General features: G+C 42.1%; 2 protein-coding genes across 2 annotated transcripts; one reads left to right on the forward strand and one right to left on the reverse strand.

Annotated features, from left to right (window-relative positions):
- Positions 1-333: 333 nt before the first annotated feature.
- Positions 334-6,009, reverse strand: edem2 (ER degradation enhancer, mannosidase alpha-like 2). Its single transcript, XM_087833686.1, has 11 exons — positions 5,781-6,009; positions 4,386-4,496; positions 3,314-3,353; positions 3,095-3,200; positions 2,837-2,962; positions 2,530-2,741; positions 2,112-2,253; positions 1,753-1,877; positions 1,534-1,678; positions 1,076-1,197; positions 334-985 (listed from the first exon to the last, which is right to left on the reverse strand). The coding sequence occupies exons 1-11, from the start codon at positions 5,870-5,872 to the stop codon at positions 521-523; spliced, it is 1,686 nt and encodes a 561-aa protein (XP_087689812.1). The 5' UTR covers positions 5,873-6,009; the 3' UTR covers positions 334-520.
- Positions 6,010-7,240: 1,231 nt separating this feature from the next.
- Positions 7,241-15,746, forward strand: LOC148097056 (C-type mannose receptor 2-like). The gene is made up of 6 exons (XM_087834028.1): positions 7,241-7,277; positions 11,732-11,922; positions 12,112-12,331; positions 12,443-12,778; positions 13,727-13,824; positions 15,630-15,746. The coding sequence occupies exons 1-6, from the start codon at positions 7,241-7,243 to the stop codon at positions 15,744-15,746; spliced, it is 999 nt and encodes a 332-aa protein (XP_087690154.1).
- The last annotated feature ends 1,255 nt before the right edge of the window (positions 15,747-17,001 follow it).

Genomic DNA, 17,001 nt, shown 5'->3' on the forward strand with positions numbered 1-17,001 from the left:
CGACAGAACCACTAACATATGAAGGAAACGTGGCTCTGACACATATGACCCGTCAGGTGGAGGAAACAGAGCCATCGCCATCCACGGACGCACCATCCTCAAAGGAACCAGCCAATCCGCTGCAAGAATCCCAGTTCCAGACACTGCAGGACACCCAGCCCCCCACCAACACCCCGAGGTGGTGCATCCACGCCCTAATGGGAGCGTGTTCATGCAGCACAGTGGTGACCGACACACTGTCAGGCATGGCCTGCACAAAAAACACCTCATCACCAACCGTGTAAAACAGACAAGAATAACATTTGTTTTAAATAAAAATATATTTCTCTTTAATTTAAATTACATTTGAGTCGACAAAGCACAGCAAAGTTCTGGTCCTGAGCTCCTTCATAGCAACAAAAAGCGAACCCCAGCAGATCTGTGTAGGAACGTCTCTGAAAACTCTGTTTTCAATCACGGAGCTGCTGAGACTCGGGGTCTCACTCAGCCGCTCGCGGCGAGACGCTCGGAGGAAGTCGTCTCACGTGTTGTCGGTAAAAACTTGTCCCAGGATGGAGAGCCGAGCGCTGAACGGCTGAACGGGGCAGGACAGCAGAGGGGGCGTCTTCTTCTCTCCGGGTTTCAGAGCGATGCTCTCCGATTGGCTGCCCCCCTCTGTCTGTTCGGGAGGGGGTTTTGATTGGCTGCCGGGCTGCGACAGGGTGAGCAGGATGTCTTGGAGCTCCTGGCGGTCCTGGTCGTGCCGGCCGCAGCAGTACAGCGCCGCTGGGTCCAGAGGGTGAGCCTCCGTGTTAAAGATGAACCCCCCTGCCCCTAACACGCACTCCCCCGCCTCCCCACCCTCCTCCCACGACCCGTCCCCCTCCGTCCCTCCGCCGTGCAGAAAGTGGGTGGGGTCAAAGAGCAGGTAGAGGTACTTGATGGTTTCAGCTAGAAAGAAGGATTCCATCCTGTTGTCCAGCTGGTGATCTCGCAGGTCTTTAACCTGGAAGACGAGCGAGGAAAACTCTTTTTAATCACGAGCACTTCAACGTGATAACTAAGGCCAGCCAATCAAACTGATAGTGGGGCTTACGCTGGCATATCCACACGGCGTCTTGGCGATCTTCTCGATGGACTCCAGAGCGTCGACGCCCAGCTGGAGATAGGTGTGATCACCTGTCGCCCTGAACAGGTACATCGCACTCTCGATCAACTCTGAAACACGAAGGAAGAAGGAAGATCAGCTGGTTTTTACTTAAAGTTGCTCAGAAAACAACCAAAAACTATACTTCAGAGTTTTATGACATCAGCGCCTTCAAGGTTCATCTACACAATAAATATTATTGCGATGAAGCTCTGTGTTGTTGCCCATCTCAGAAAGCATCACTCACCTGCTGTTTAGTTCAGATTATCTCAAGACACTAAAAATCAAGCAGCTCAAGGCCTCCCATCACTCCCTGAAGCTGATAAATATTAGTCTGAATGAGCTCCGACTGTAACCTTTGACCCCGAGGAGAGAACGCGATAGGCGGAGGGTGTTAGTGGACTGACCTGGTCTCAGTGGGTAGCCCTCTCTCTTATCCACAGTGTAACCCTGAGGGATGCTGTAAAACTCGGGCAGTCCTCCAAACTGTCTCCACACAGAATAATAATTCTGGAAAGTTCTCACAGCGCTGTCCAGGTTTCCCAGCAGAGACTGAAACACAGACGCAGATTTAACTTTGTTTGTTAACAGCATCCAGTTACACACTTGTTTGTGCGTTCACTCACCTGCAGGCCGGGCCAGAAGGCCTCCAGACTCTGGAAAATGGGCATGGACACAGTTCCTTTGTGCATCTGCACCCACAGGTACCAGTCGTCAAAGCGGGTGTAGTTCTGGATGGCTCGATCATACGCTGAGAAAAGACATCACAGGATCAGACGTTTGGTTTTCCTTCTGTTTGTGGCACAGAGGCATCAAATGAAGCTTTCATGAGTGCAGAAGTTATGCAGCTGGAACCATCGGACAAACCAACCCTGACGACTACTTACAGACTAGAAAAATTATTTAATTTGTCTCCACAAACTTTTTTTTTTACTAAAACAGGAAATGCTCAGCAGCTGTCAGGAGGAAGCGCTGTGACCGTTACCCTGGAACATGCTGAGCAGCTCTTCATCCTGCAGCATAACGGCTCCTTTCACCAGATACTCGAAGTACGAGTCGACTCCTGCGCCAATACCAGCATCCTGAGCGACCCACTTCGTGGACACGATGTCAATGTGGTTCCCCACCTGGGCGGGCAGACAGGTGACAGGAGCAGGTAGGAGGCTGTTTCTGTTTTATTGACACATTCAGCTCCTTCACCAGCTCCACAGAAACATTTATATAAAATCATCATATTTAAATGTTTTTAAATTAATTTGGCTTAATGTGGCTCCATTCATGCTACTCTCCATTTTCAGCACATCCTACACAAATGCTCATGTTAGGCCTTTTCCCACTTTAGCTGCCATGTTTGCGCTTTGGGTTGGACGTGAGTGGACGGTTGTAGCAGACACTTTATTTACCAGTCCGATGTCAGATCTGGTCTTCCACAGGGCTCTCAGGGCTCGGCGGGCGACGTTCTCAAATGTCGGGTCTCCCGTTAGTCGACTCAGTGTGGCGAACTCCAGGATGAAGGTTCCCACGCCAGCAGTACAGGTGACCGGTGTCTCAGTGGGACTGACGCCACGCAGGAGGTTCACCGTACCGTACGGCATGCCGGTGGGAGTCTCAAACGCTGATTTGTTGTTGAGACAAATTTCACTGATTTATTCACGTTTGCTTTTCAAAGTAGTTCATTAAAACTAGAGAGTCTGAAATGCCAGAACACACCAGGCAGCAGCTTCCTGGCGGCGTCCTCGGCCATCCTCAGCAGCGGTCCTGAGCAGGGCCACCCGGGCTCCAGCTCCATTCCCGCCCTCTTCGCCAAGAGATGGGCTGACAGCAGACCGCCCACAACTACACGCAAACACACACACACACACATTAACCTGAGGTGGACTCTCTCCACAGCTCCTGCGCCCAGATGTGCAGCGTTTATAAAAACAGCAGTTTAAATGTTGAACATGAGTCCGAATCGTCCGTCAGTACCTCTGATGTTGGTTTCAAACACGGACGCGTTGACGTCGATGTCGAAGTCGACGGTGTCTTGGAGGATCGACGCCACTCGCTGGAACTCTGTACGGTTTCCCAAAACCTTCAGAGAGAACACATCGAACCACTGTCGGGTCACAGCACAGGAGTACAACATCTGCTCATCAGTGTTTGTTAAAGGCTCTGTAAATGTAAAACATCTGTTTCCAGTCTTACCAGCAGCGTGTCGAGGGCGTCAATCAGAGTGAGCGAGAAACTGTGGAGAAAAGAGCAGCAGGGGTCATTTTACCGTTTCTGACTCTTAACATCACGTAATGTTTTCTTCTGAACCACTTTAACTGAAGAGAATATTTTCAATGTTTTACTTTGAAATTCTTTGTTCTTTATCTTTGTCTAAACGTAACTTCCTTCCACATGCATAAATACATAAACAAGAGAAAAATCATAATTGTATAATTTAATATTTAAGTCACTATTTTCTAATGTGATGTGTGTAATGTGTTGGACTTAAAAAAGCAGTAAATTTATTAAACTTTTATAAGAGAAATCTTGAATCTGTTCATTAAAGGAAAATAAAATTAACTGATTTCACCTGAATATACGAAATAAATTCATAAATGTGACCTGATGGTTTTATAAAGTGGTAAAAATCAGAGAAAGGTAAAAGAAATACTTAAAGGTTTGGCGTGTGCTAGCTGTGTCCTGTTGAGACAGGAAGTGTCTTATAACTACAAAATAAAAGAAACAAGAGCGCTCAGAGAGTTCAGATCTCCCTGAAAGGCACACGCTGTGTTAAAATAGTGATGCTTTTATTAAACATGTTGATGTCAGCATTGTTGGAAATGTGGAGATGATTAATCGATTTTATTATCTTCACCCGTATGATTGGAGCAGAACTGACTGAAATCTTTGGCTTCTATCAGCTGTAGAAACCTGAGATTTTAGGATACATTCATACTGTGACTTTATGGGTCATCGTAACGTCGTAGGCCCTTGTATTGAAATAATAGTGTATACACATAATAATACTCAGCATGGTTTCTTTATTATTTTTTTTAAGGTAAACTTTGACCTTAGGTGCTAACAGTGAAGGTCAAGGTCAACCTAGATACTCATGACCCCTAAGGCCTGCTACAGTGTTGTGAAGTTTGAAAACAATCCATGAAATGTGAGTAATATAAAGTTTCTACACGTTGTGTCCTTGAACTTGACTCGATTTTCACCCTAAGTAAAGAAAAGTTCACTGCAGTAAAGTGTACTTTACATTCCAGTTTTTAAACTGCCTCACCTGCCCCACGTGTCCTGTCCATCGCAGGTGAGAGGGCGGAGCTCATCGTAGGGGAAGGCGTTGTCAAGGTAACTGTTGTAGGCGTGGTAGAACATGGATTTGATGCGCTGTCTGAGAGATGGAGTTTGTTACATTACGGACGGGACAATTTATCACAGCATTCAAATTTAGATGAAACTAATTCAGTAAAAATTGGATTCTGCAATTTGTGAAAAACGTTAAACATGCAAGTACACAAATATTTCAACATATATTAGAATCAAAATGGAAACGCTCTGAAGCCAGATCAACTTTTTTAACGGGATTTCGGAAAAGCAAGCGAAGCAAACCACTGAACAGTTAATGTTCAACGTTTTTCAAAATAAAAGCTTCTCACATTACTGACACAGGCAGACAAACAGGCAAACAAACGAGAGCAGGTCGAGCTGTACACGAATCGCTGTTTAAGGTTGTTTAGGACCAGCGTTCATACTTTACATAATAATAATAATAATAATAATAATGGATTGGATTTATATAGCGCTTTTCAAGCACCCAAAGCGCTTTACAATGCCACTATTCATTCACTCTCACATTCACACACTATTCATCACCTAAACGAGTCTGTGCGCTTTCATCGACAAATTAAAAACTTTGTGTTTCAGGTGAATTCAAAGCTTTTAAAAACAAACTGATTAACCTGTGAATATGTTGGGACTTCTCTTAATCATCAGTTTGAAACATCTGACAAAATTAAACGCACATGTCGGTCGCTTAAGTCAAACCCTTAAAAGAGGCAGCGTTCAAATTATGATGCAAATGCAGCTGATAGTAGAATGAAATATTTCCACAAACAAAGTGTACCAACATCAAACCCACACCGACTGCTCAGGAACACAAAAACAAATGAGAGATGATTAAGATGCAAATGAATTTCTGCGTCAAGCCAACTCGCATTTATCTGATATTGTTTTAATGCCACTGCTGCATATCATTAAATTTGGCATCTTTCTTCCACAGTTTGTTTTTTGTCTTGTTTGTGGTCTTGAGTTCTTCCTCCCCACAGTCGCCAGCTGTTGCTCATGGTCTGAGTGTGGTGACTTTGTAAAGAAAATACAATAAAACGACCCAAACATCTGCCCGGACGCATTGCTAAGATGACTGCTGAGTGGAAATACTTGCTTAGATAAAACATACAGTAAAAAAAAACACTTTACAATTATTATTTGATTATTGTGTTGTGGGAGTTTCCCCACTCTCAAACTCACAGTGGGGTCCCAGTCTAGTGTTAGCGTTTGCCCCTTCAGACACACGCACCCACCCTCAGACTCGCTCCAGCTGGCGTGATGAAGGGAGGATGGGTGTCTGCACAAAACTCAACTTTAAACCGAGTCCAGACGGAGCTGGTGTCCGTACCTGACAGCAGCCATCTCCTCCTCCGAGAACTGACGAGCCGCCGCATCGCTCAGCACCCACACCAGCAGCGCCGCGCACACGGGAGCGCGCATGTAGACAGACAGACGGACAGGTGAGACAGGTGGACTCGGACACAGATATGACCTGAAATTAAAGATCGGGGGAACACGCGCGGAGCACAGAGCGAAAAGTCTTCTGTTGTTGTTGTGCAGCTGTCAGGAAGCAGGAAGTCATCTGTAGTCATCTGCGCATGCGTCGAACCGGTGCGCTGACGAGGGCTTTCGACGTGGAATCTCATTGGACGTTTTTTATGTTTTGTTTTTTAAATAAACCTTTATTAATAAACTGGTTATATGACAATGATGACAGTAGAGCCATTGAAATGACAAATTATATAACTGGACTGTAAAATAAATTATACAGATATGAATTAATAAAAAAAAGGTTTATTTTAAAATTATGCTCCGTTGTATTTATTTCAGAGAAGGTTTATTTCGTAGAGCTAAATGTATTTTCCAGCTGTCTCTTATTTTCATCTCTTATTTTATTAATTAAAATTATACTTATCTCTATTTATTTACATAATGAGTGAGTCAGTATTAAAAAGATAACTTTGCAAATATTTATGGACACACATTACAAAGTACTGTACATTTGCAGTAGTGTGGAAAGTCTTTGTTATGTTATCAAAGAGCCAAACATACATACATGCAGAGAGAAATACACAGACCTGCCCCCTACAGAAAACACAGAGTATGTGAATACCCTGAACAGCATGACAGACTTAAGCAAAAGACCTACAGCCATGTAATCTCTATCATTGCACGTTAACTGAATACTTCCATTCATTACTGCTCCACTGTATTTTAGAGTGACAAATATTTCCCCCAATCAGAAAAACTATGTTCAGTAATAATAAAGCCATTTTAGTTTCAGAGCTTATCACAAAGCTACTATTTAACTAACTGAAGCACACCTGAGGCGAGCCTGGTTTGGGCTGAACGATGATGTGAACAGCTGAAGGTGATCAATGTCAAACAGACAGCAGTGAGGCTGACTTCAGACACTGAGACAAGCAGACAGTAGGGAAGGCAAAGATCCCTGCGCTCACTGAGGTGGGAATGGATCCTGGACCAATGGAACTTGTGACCATGTTACCTTAACACAGTCTGCTCTGACGTCTGAGGATTAAAACAAAGGAGTTCAAGTTCTAGACTTAGACTCAATAATTGATGAGAATATCTTTGAATTTCACATTTAATTATACATTTTTGTGGTCTACATCATCCAGCCAACAGCGTCTCCAGTATCAGTTATATGACACGAAATAGCCTCACAAGCAAATATTCTCCTTTTAATAACTTTGCATGATGTAAACATTAACGTGTTCATGTATAACCTCCTGAGTTACTTCATTATCTGAGTGTGTGCAGTGACAGATACGAGCAGAACAAACAAGCATGGAGAAACTTGTTCTGTTCATCGCCGCTGCGTCAGGCAAGTGTTTTAAGGTGTTTTTATATTTTCTGTAATGAAAACAGAATGATAGCTTGAATAGAAAGCTACAGTATGTCAGTGGCAGTAATCTAGTATTCTAGTTTCTTGGTTCCTGTCTCTGTGCCTGTCTCATGTTCCCAGTTTTGCTTCCCCCCCAGTCTCATTGTGATTTGTCCCAGCTGTGCTCTCCCCCCCGTGTCTCGTTCCCTCGCTATCTCTCGGTGTTTTTAAGCCCTTTGTCTGCATTTCTCATGTTCCAGCTTTCCTTGTGTCACAATACGGCTGTGTGCAGGCAAGGAGCCAAACGCAAACTCGCAGAGACGACAAGTAAACTCAAAAAACAGCTTTATTGATGGTGTGGAAGGGAAACAAAGAACAAAACTAAACTGGGAAAACTAATAATAAATCGTACTTGGAAACACGGGGAGAATAACGGGGATAACGAGGGGGAATGAGCCACAGGAGGAGAGCACAGCTGGGAGTAATTAGGCAGGACGAGACAAAGGAAGCAAAACTAGAAACATTAACATAGGACAGACTGTGAAAACAGGAAACACACAGACTAAACTCAAGACATGTAAACTTAACAGACTGGGGAGACAGAACATAGGGACCTGAAACATGGGACAGAAAGGCAGAGTAGACACGATATGAACATAACGATGCCACAGGGGAAGAGTAAAACAGGACAGAACACAGGACCTCTTTCAAAATAAAATAGGAAACTTAATGAAACGCAGACATGAAACACATGAAGGACGAGGGAGACTTAACAGGGGTTGAAAACACAAGAGGAAACTAAATGGCCTGTATTTATATAGCGCTTTGCTAGTCCCTAAGGACCCCAAAGCGCTTTACATATCCAGTCATCCACCCATTCACACATTGGTGATGGCAGCTACATTGTAGCCACAGCCACCCTGGGGCGCACTGACAGAGGCGAGGCTGCCGGACACTGGCGCCACCACCACCGCTGACCACCACCAGTAGGCAACGGGTGAAGTGTCTTGCCCAAGGACACAACAACCGAGACTGTCCAGGCCAGGGCTCGAACCGGCAACCTTCCGATTACAAGGCGAACTCCCAACTCTTGAGCCACGATCGCCCCACTAATAAACAAATGAACACATAAACCATAAACATCAAAAGACTCAGGATCGTGACACCTTGTTCCATGTCTCAGCTCTTTAGTTTCTTTGTACTTGTTTTTAGGTTTCTTCCAGTTTAGGTTTTGCTAGTTTCGTCATTGTCACCCTTTACTTTTGTCTGTATTTTTCTTTGCTGTAATAAAGGCTCACTTTCAGTTTAATCTGTCTCTAGTGTCTGCGTTTGGGTTCTATCTGCATATTAGGGCAGCATCTATCAGATGAGATGTTGATGCAGTCTCAGTTCACCACCATAGAGTCCTCTCACACACACATGCACACGCACCTTCTCAAGCTCGCTGTTGCACTGAGACCAGTTTTACCTGCAGAGTCCAGCTGCCTTGATTATGATCAAGCTTCTTCAAGTGAGCTAAACTCAGATTATTGCTTGTTACAAAGACCAGGCTGAGGATTTGTCCCTTTTATCTTTTGTTTCTTTTACTGATCTTAACTGTTTCAACAACTGTGGAGTTTTGTGCTGTTTTCATTTGATTTTGTTTTCTTTTATCTGCTATCTTCATCTGTTTTCATTATTTTTTGCCTCTTTAGTCTTTTTTTTTTTTTCATTAAATCTGTGTGGATCCTGTGAAATGTGATAAATATTACTTTCTTTGTATCCATCAGCTTCATGATGGGATGAGGATCGATTCTGAAAGTTGTCTTGCTGGACTGACCTGGTAACATTGAGTAACTGTACGTGTGACAGCAGCATAACCTGTGCTGATAGATAAAAGGATTTTTTGGATGAATTTTGATTGTTGTCACAAAAAAGTGTATGAAACATGTCCTTTCCTTTAAAGTAGGAGGATGGGATTGCTTCACCATTCGGTGGGTCCAGTGTTTTGTCTGCTCGGCCTCCTGTATCGCTGTTCTAGTTCTCCTCTCATGTGTAATCTATAATATAGCACGCACCCTGCTCCACACAGCGGGTGTCAACCCCTGTTTATTTGACCTTCTGCAGAGTGTGTCTGTCAGGTTTGTCCCACACCACAGGAGAGGGATTGTATCTGCATTATGGCATCACAAAGCCAAACTGAGCACGGGGACAATACTCTCCTGTAAATCTGATGCATGCAGATCATTGTGCTTTTTTCCTTTTTTTTCTAGGAAAAGGTGGAAATGTGGAGGTGTCTGGGGAAAGTTGCAGAGAGGTGTGAGTGTTTCCTCCATACAGCCTTGGCATGGGAAGTTTTCATCTCATCACAGGCCACAGATGTCTTTACCTGGCCTCCCACTGCTGAGATAATCCTTCTATAGCTCCTCACCACACCTGGGCGCTGGATGGTTGGATGATGCTGGATCGAGACTTACAAACATCCAACAACTGGAATATGCTGGATATTCATTTTCAGCCTACTCTATGGCACAGGTGGTTTTGGTCAAACCTTTTGGTTTTTGGGGTTAATTTTCCCAAGAGCCCAGAATTATGACCTATAACTGCAATGTCTCCTCTTACTAGGATCAGTTTTAAAAAAAAGATTAAATTGATGTCGACCATCTGGGGCCTTAATTACATCAACAGCCACTTCAGTTCATTTATGGAGCTGAAGGAGAGAATTACTTACAGTAATATAAAATTTGCCGTATGTGAAAACAAGAACAAAATTCAAACATTGATCTTTCAGGTGCTGGCCGTCTGACGCTGCTCTCTCTCCTGTTTATGACACTGAATGTGCAGCTTTGTGCTGGAGCAGGTATCCACATGCAGACATCGCTGCCTTATGATCACTCCTCACACATTTCCTTTATGTTCATTCAGGAAACTTCATCACATCCCAACAGCATCAGTAAAGCTCCACGGTTACATCATCCAGCCAACAGCGTCTCCAGTATCAGTTATATGACACGAAATAACCTCACAAGCAAATATTCTCCTTTTAATAACTTTGCATGATGTAAACATTAAACCTCCTGAGTTACTTCATTATCTGAGTGTGTGCAGTGACAGATACGAGCAGAACAAACAAGCATGGAGAAACTTGCATTGGAGCTGGCCACCATAGAAAACATGGAGGAAGTGAAGACCCTGACATGGTGGACTTGAGCAAATCTGATAACAGACAGCGATGTAAATTCACTCTCTCTGTTTAACTGAAACATATTTTTGACACGGGCAGTTCAAATGCTCGTACACTTCACGTCTTCATTGGACACATGGAGTAATCCCTGACAGGACAGGCTCGTGAGAGCATGATCAAAGTTTCACCTGCTTGCTGCGATCCTGGACTGTATGATGATGTAAACAGCTGTAGGTTTACAGCTGTTTATGAAAATAGTGAGGCTGAGTTCAGAAATTGGAAAGGTGGAAAACCAGACAGCAGAAGAAGAACATTGTGCACAGATGACATCTTATGGGTCGGGCCAATAAAGACCTGGTGTTCTCCTCACCGGCTTAGCCTCTGAGTTATCCAGTTAACTTCCAGTCTGCACACATGCTAGCCACTCCTACCTCGCCAGATCTCTGCTACAACACACACAATTTAAGATTAAAGTAAACGTGTGAGCACCGGTGCTGCATCTTTTTATTTACATAGTAACACGTCCTCCAGGCCATCCGTTCCCAAACTCAAAAATGCTTTACAACAAGTCCAAGTGCCCTGGAGCCTGACCAGTGTTAAATCTTCAGTCTAATCAAAACCCAAGAGAAAGTGATGTTTTCATGAAGATCTTATTCTAGAACATGAACAGGCTGTTGGGTATAAATTCTTAATGCTGCACAGTCATGTTGAGCCCAGTTTGTGACCCAGCTGCCACTGGGACATAAGCTTGAAGTCACATGTAAAAAAGACGACCAATATAAAACTAGAACATTTTATTTTCTATATCATCTTAAATTTCCACCTGGAATTTCACATTTTTAATTTCTGGTTACTATTGAAACTGCCCCCCCCCCCCCCCCCCCCCCCTCTCTCTCTCTCCCTCCATTTAAATACCGACTGAGGCCATGAGTTCATTTACCCCTTTATGACATGCAAATCTGATCCAAATTCTTTCCTCCTTATTACTTTGCAGCTCCATGTTTACCGTCATACATGAAACAGGCAAAAGACAAGGATGGACAAGTTTCTTCTGTTCATCAAAGCAGTTTCAGGCAAGTATTTTAATCTGTTTCTCTTAATATTAGTTAACAATAAATAAATAGCTTTATTTTTTTTTTTCATCTGGTGACTTTCATAATATTTTAACTACACACCATCTCTTTAATCGCTGTACTGATTAAATAATCAACACGACCGAGCAGACTGAAATGGATGAGAGACTTGTTTTGTTTGTTTTTCATCATGTAATTAATATTCACATCTGTGTCAGGGCTGTGGGCTGTTTCCTCAAGTGCTCAGCGTCAGTACCATTTTGTTTATGAGCAGAAGAACTGGACCGAAGCACAGCAGCACTGCAGACAGTATTACACAGACCTGGCTGCAATAGAAAGCATGGAGGACGTGAAGACTCTGAACAACATGGCAGACTTGGAAAAAATGAAATACTCAGAATACAGCAATGTAAATATGTCCTTAACATCGTTTTTAATAATTATATAAGGTGCAGATGATGCTCAAGGTATCCACATGAAATTTGTAATGTGAAAATCAGAAGGTGGCTGTAATATTGTAAATAAATAATAAATGTATTATTGGGCCAACGGTTGAGTTCATGTTCTTTATGTCACACCTTTGCCCAATGAAACACAGCGAGCCTGGATCGGCTTGTACAACGACATGAACAGCTGGAGGTGGTCGATGGACAGCACAGGTTTCTACAAAGATGGAGAACCTGAGCTCAGAAATTGGTCACCTGGAGAACCAAATAACCATAAAGGCAATGAATGTTGTGTAGAGATGTTTGACAGCGGACTATGGAATGACAGAGACTGTGATGCCGTCTATAATGTAGTCTGCATTTACATCGCAGGTGAGGACTTTAAATAATACAGAAGCATTCAAACATACAGCGTTTTTCTGTGATTTCTTTCCTGACTCTGCTTCTATTTGCCTTCATGTTTATTGTTTCTATCTTTTTCAGAGTCAAATGTGACATTTGTCTTCATCGAAAACACGATGAAATGGACGGACGCCCAGAGCTTCTGTAGAGCTCATTACACAGACCTGGCCAGTGTGAGAAACATGTCAGAGAACCAGAAGATAAAGGAGCTGATACCTGCAGGACAAAAGGTCTGGATCGGCCTTTTCAGAGACTCCTGGAAGTGGATCGATGGATCCAACTCCTCGTTTAGATACTGGAATACAAAAGAACCAAACAACAATTTTGAAAAGGAGATGTGTGTGTCAGCATACTTTGAAAAGGAAGGAAAATGGGAAGATTGGAACTGTGATTATAAGAGAGCATTTGTTTGCTACAGTGGTAAGCTAGCCTATGCTATCCCGTCAGTATTGTCATTTAGCTCGACTTTGCAGAGACATGGCAGCGCTGTTGTGCCTCTGTTTGTGCAAAAATGACAAACCTGTACAGTAACTGTTCTGGAGGCTGCATTGAAAAATGTAACAAAATACCAGGAAGTGAAACCTTTAAAGTGTGCATGAATCTATCTATCTATCTATCTATCTATCAAACACTGACACAGATTCAACTGTCTCTCAGCTGCATAAAGTTAAAACCATGTCTAGCGCCATCTTCTGTCAGTATAACGTGACATCACAGGGTTGGCTGTTTGGTTGCAGTCAGTAGACTTGCATTAGTTTACTTTAGCTAACTAAAGAACAGGAAACACAGTTATGTTTGTGGTGTGATGTGCATGTAGTAACCTGTGCTGTTGTAAACTGGCTCCAAGGCTCTCCTCCACACAGTCCTCATTCATAAAGTGCTTTGCAAACCCGAACATTGCAGCTAACAGCTCCAGTTTCAGTGCAGCTAGCCAAACGACAAAAAAAAACACTGACTGCTTATGAAACAGAGTAAAAGTGGGCAGTTTATCCTCGGTTCGTTACATAAAACTAATTGAGACAAGCAAAAAACTTTTCCTGTTACTATTAGTTAGCTAATATAAATGTAAGACTTTTAGCAGCAACCAGCTAACCTGGTAATGTCAGGTCCTGTACTGACAGAAAAGGGCATCAAACATGTTTTAAAAGCTTTAACTACTTATTTCTAAGACCCAGCTTCACAGTGTTACATCGATGTCATCTTTGGGGAGCAGGGCTCCTTGAATTAGGCTTTGTGCATGTAGAGTTTCATGCCCACTTTTCTACAGTTTGGACACGATGGCACCTTTCAGTGAAAAAACAACAGCGTGTGCTCTCTGCTCCTCTTCGGCTAACCCTAACCATTATTTTCTTTCATTTACAGAAGTACGTGCTCGCAGCAAGCACGTAGTGAGACTGGAGCTGGTGAAAAACTCCAGTGTGGACCTGAGTGACCCTGCTGTGATGGAAGACGTGCTGAAACAGGCAGATCATTTAGATTTTTACTTTATGTTTCCTTTTCATCTTTTTCAGCACTCTGTTGGGTTTTGAATTTTGGAAACAAAACTACAACTACACATGTGGTGTAGACACCCAACTGAAAAATGTCCAAAACCAGTTTTATGATCTACAAAGTGAAAAACTTTGAAAAAACAGCTCAAACATACAAGTAACCAGAAAATATTCTATAAAAAAAGCACAGATAACACAACACATTTCACATGGACATGTGTTGCATGCACTCTTTATTTAAACAACTGCAAACTTCCACCAGCACTTAGTTTTTAACCAAAAGCTATAACTACTGTCATTTTTAATCTATTTATCTTTGTGTTTAATGTCCTGAGAGATTTGGCAGAGGTTCAGCGTGGGAAGGACCTTAGTCTGCGTGAGCGGGTAGAGAGCACCGAGTGGTGGTAATAACCCTGTGGAGGGCTTTCCTCCCTGCTGCTGGCACACAGATGCAGTATGACATGGATATCTGTTGCTCCACTGGTGCCACCTACAGGAGTTCTCTAGCTCTAGAGTAGCCGCCATGATTGCTCAGCCAAACTGTGTGGGGTGCAGCGTTGGTCAAGTTACTTGAAAAAAGTAATCAGTAACTAATTGCTGATTACTTCCCCAAAAAAGTAATCCAGTTACTTTACTGATTACTTATTTTCAAAAGTAATTAATTACTTAGTTACCTAGTTACTTTTTAAAAACACGATTTACAACCTGAATAGGTGATAAAGTGATAGATCTTTCAGCCCAATTCTACTTTTTCTGCATAATCATCATACAAAATGTAATCAAATGGAAAAGTCTCTTTTTAAAACTTGTTTTATTAGTTTTAATCTTTTAACTTTATGCATCAAGCAAAAATTTAATTATCTGCAACATTCTCTGACTGGAAGAAATTAGTTTAACATTTAAACCTATTTTCTGCACATTCCAGCACATAAAATAAAAATATTTTTTGTGTGTTTACACTCAGTCTTTCAAATAGATGCAAGTAAAACACAGCAGAAAATAAATAAAGTCAAAGACTAGCAGTCCTGTTGCTCTATTTTCACCTGTAAAGCAGGAGTGGGGTAGGCGGAAGGTTACCCTGGTGCAGGTGTGCAGCGGTCAGTGGAAGAATCCGCGAGTTTCTCTGTGAGTTTCCCATTACGTCGTAGCTACTCGGTGCTTGTTTGGAAGTTTAGGGGTTTTTTCGCTGTAAAAAGAAGTTTTCTTCCCACGCACAGCGGACACTAATGTTTTTGTCACTTTTTATGGAATCAAACTCAAAGTAAGGTCAGTACTTCCACGCTTTAAACGCTGCACGCTCATACTCTCTCTGCACTCGATATATGATCCATTGTTGATCTGCACACAGCTGTTGTCACGAACGTCGCACTCGCTTACGTCACTGTCATGAGACATTCTCGCAAAAAATCACGGTTTTAGTAACGCAGTAACGCAGCGTTCCTACGGGAAAGTAACGGTAATCTAATTACTGTTTTTGCAATAGTAATCCCTTACTTTACCCGTTACTTGAAAAAGTAATCGGATTACAGTAATGCGTTACAAGTAACGCGTTACTGCACATCTCTGGTGGGGTGTGTGCTGAACAGAGTGTCGTGCCTCAAATCGCCCTCCTGTGATGTCACTGCCCACAAAAAGACAGCAGTATATTCAGTGTAAATGATATTTCAATTCTAATTAAATGAGATGATCCTTTCAAATCAGCTGAGTAAAATATGCCGGATATAGCTGGAGACGTTTTTCTGAGTGATATTCAGGCAAACATGTTTTTTGTGTTGCAGCTTAAACAGAAGCTGAAGGACCAGAGAGTGAATGGAGACATCAGGCTGAGCTGGAGGACGCAGTCAGGTGGGGAGGTTTTCTACAAGGATGAGAAGCAAACAAAGAAGGAAGCTTGAAAAGTCAAGAGTAGCCTGTAAAGAGTTTTCATTCTTTGTTCTTTTCAAAATTGTCTAAAAATCTAATGTTTGTGACCATATCAATTTAAAAGGTGTCACATTTGATGCTACATTAAGTTAAACATCAAACATTTTAAGTGGAACAGCTGTTTTTATACTCGTCTGTGATGTGTCAGTGAGGGAAGCCCAGACCGATGATTTTACAAACAGAAAAAAGAAAGATTTTATTTGAGTTTCTCATTTCGGGTATTAGTCGTGTTTTTGACTTTGGAAAACGTATTTAATATTTTCTGGAAGCTGGAAAGTTAGCTCTATTCATCTGGACGTCACATTTTTGGAGACTGAAGACGTGTCCTGCATGAGCGATGAAGCGGTTCTCTCACTCCAAACGCTGCGTCCAAAAGAACAGAATCAACATTACCTGCATGTGTGCATTAAGATCGTTTCTATTTAGTTGTTTTCATTGTTATTAATCTTAATTTTTGTGTTTATTGCATTTTAATCCAGCTTTCATGATACTGAGTCTCTGGTTCTTCTTACAATATGTTGATGAGTTCAGTGTTTGTAACATCTTGTGTTGACACATTTGATTTTATCTGTAGAGCTAGTTGTAACTTTTATCTTCCCCGTGTCTCTGGTTGTGTCTCTCTGTTCTCGGTGTTTCACTGTTGATGCTGGTGTTGTGTCGTATACAGTGGTGTGAAAAAACGTTTACTCTGTTCACCATTTCCTCATTTTTTGCACATTTTGCTTCAGATCATCAAACAAATTTAAATATTAGATAAAGATAACACAAGTAAAAATAAATGCAGTTTCTGGTGTTTATTATTAAGGGGAAAATAATCCAAACACATATGGATGACCTCGTGTGAAAACGTGATTGCCTCCCTCTCCTTCATTATAACATAAGTTAACTGTGGTGTCTCACATCTTTGGAAAGCTGAGTCCAATTGGAACAACGGCCTGATTACTGCCACACCTGTTCTCAGTCAAGACATCAGTTAAACACAGTGGAGTAAGCCTTTTAATAATAATAAGAATAAGCCTCTTAAATTTCTCTAACTAGAATATAAAAAAAACAAAACGATTTTAAATTTTTTTGTAGTTTATTGCACTTTTTTGCAATTTATGTAATGACTATGCACTTAATGCATACATATTATTAAAATTTAGGCTGTAATGGTTGTATTGATGTATAGCAACTTGAAATGCTCCCAAAAATGGCTCCATAGCATGAAAAAATATAATATAAGCT

This window comes from Neolamprologus brichardi, chromosome 20 (assembly GCF_056152115.1).
Source record: "Neolamprologus brichardi isolate AB-2024 chromosome 20, ASM5615211v1, whole genome shotgun sequence".
NCBI classification, from domain to species: Eukaryota; Metazoa; Chordata; class Actinopteri; order Cichliformes; family Cichlidae; genus Neolamprologus; species Neolamprologus brichardi.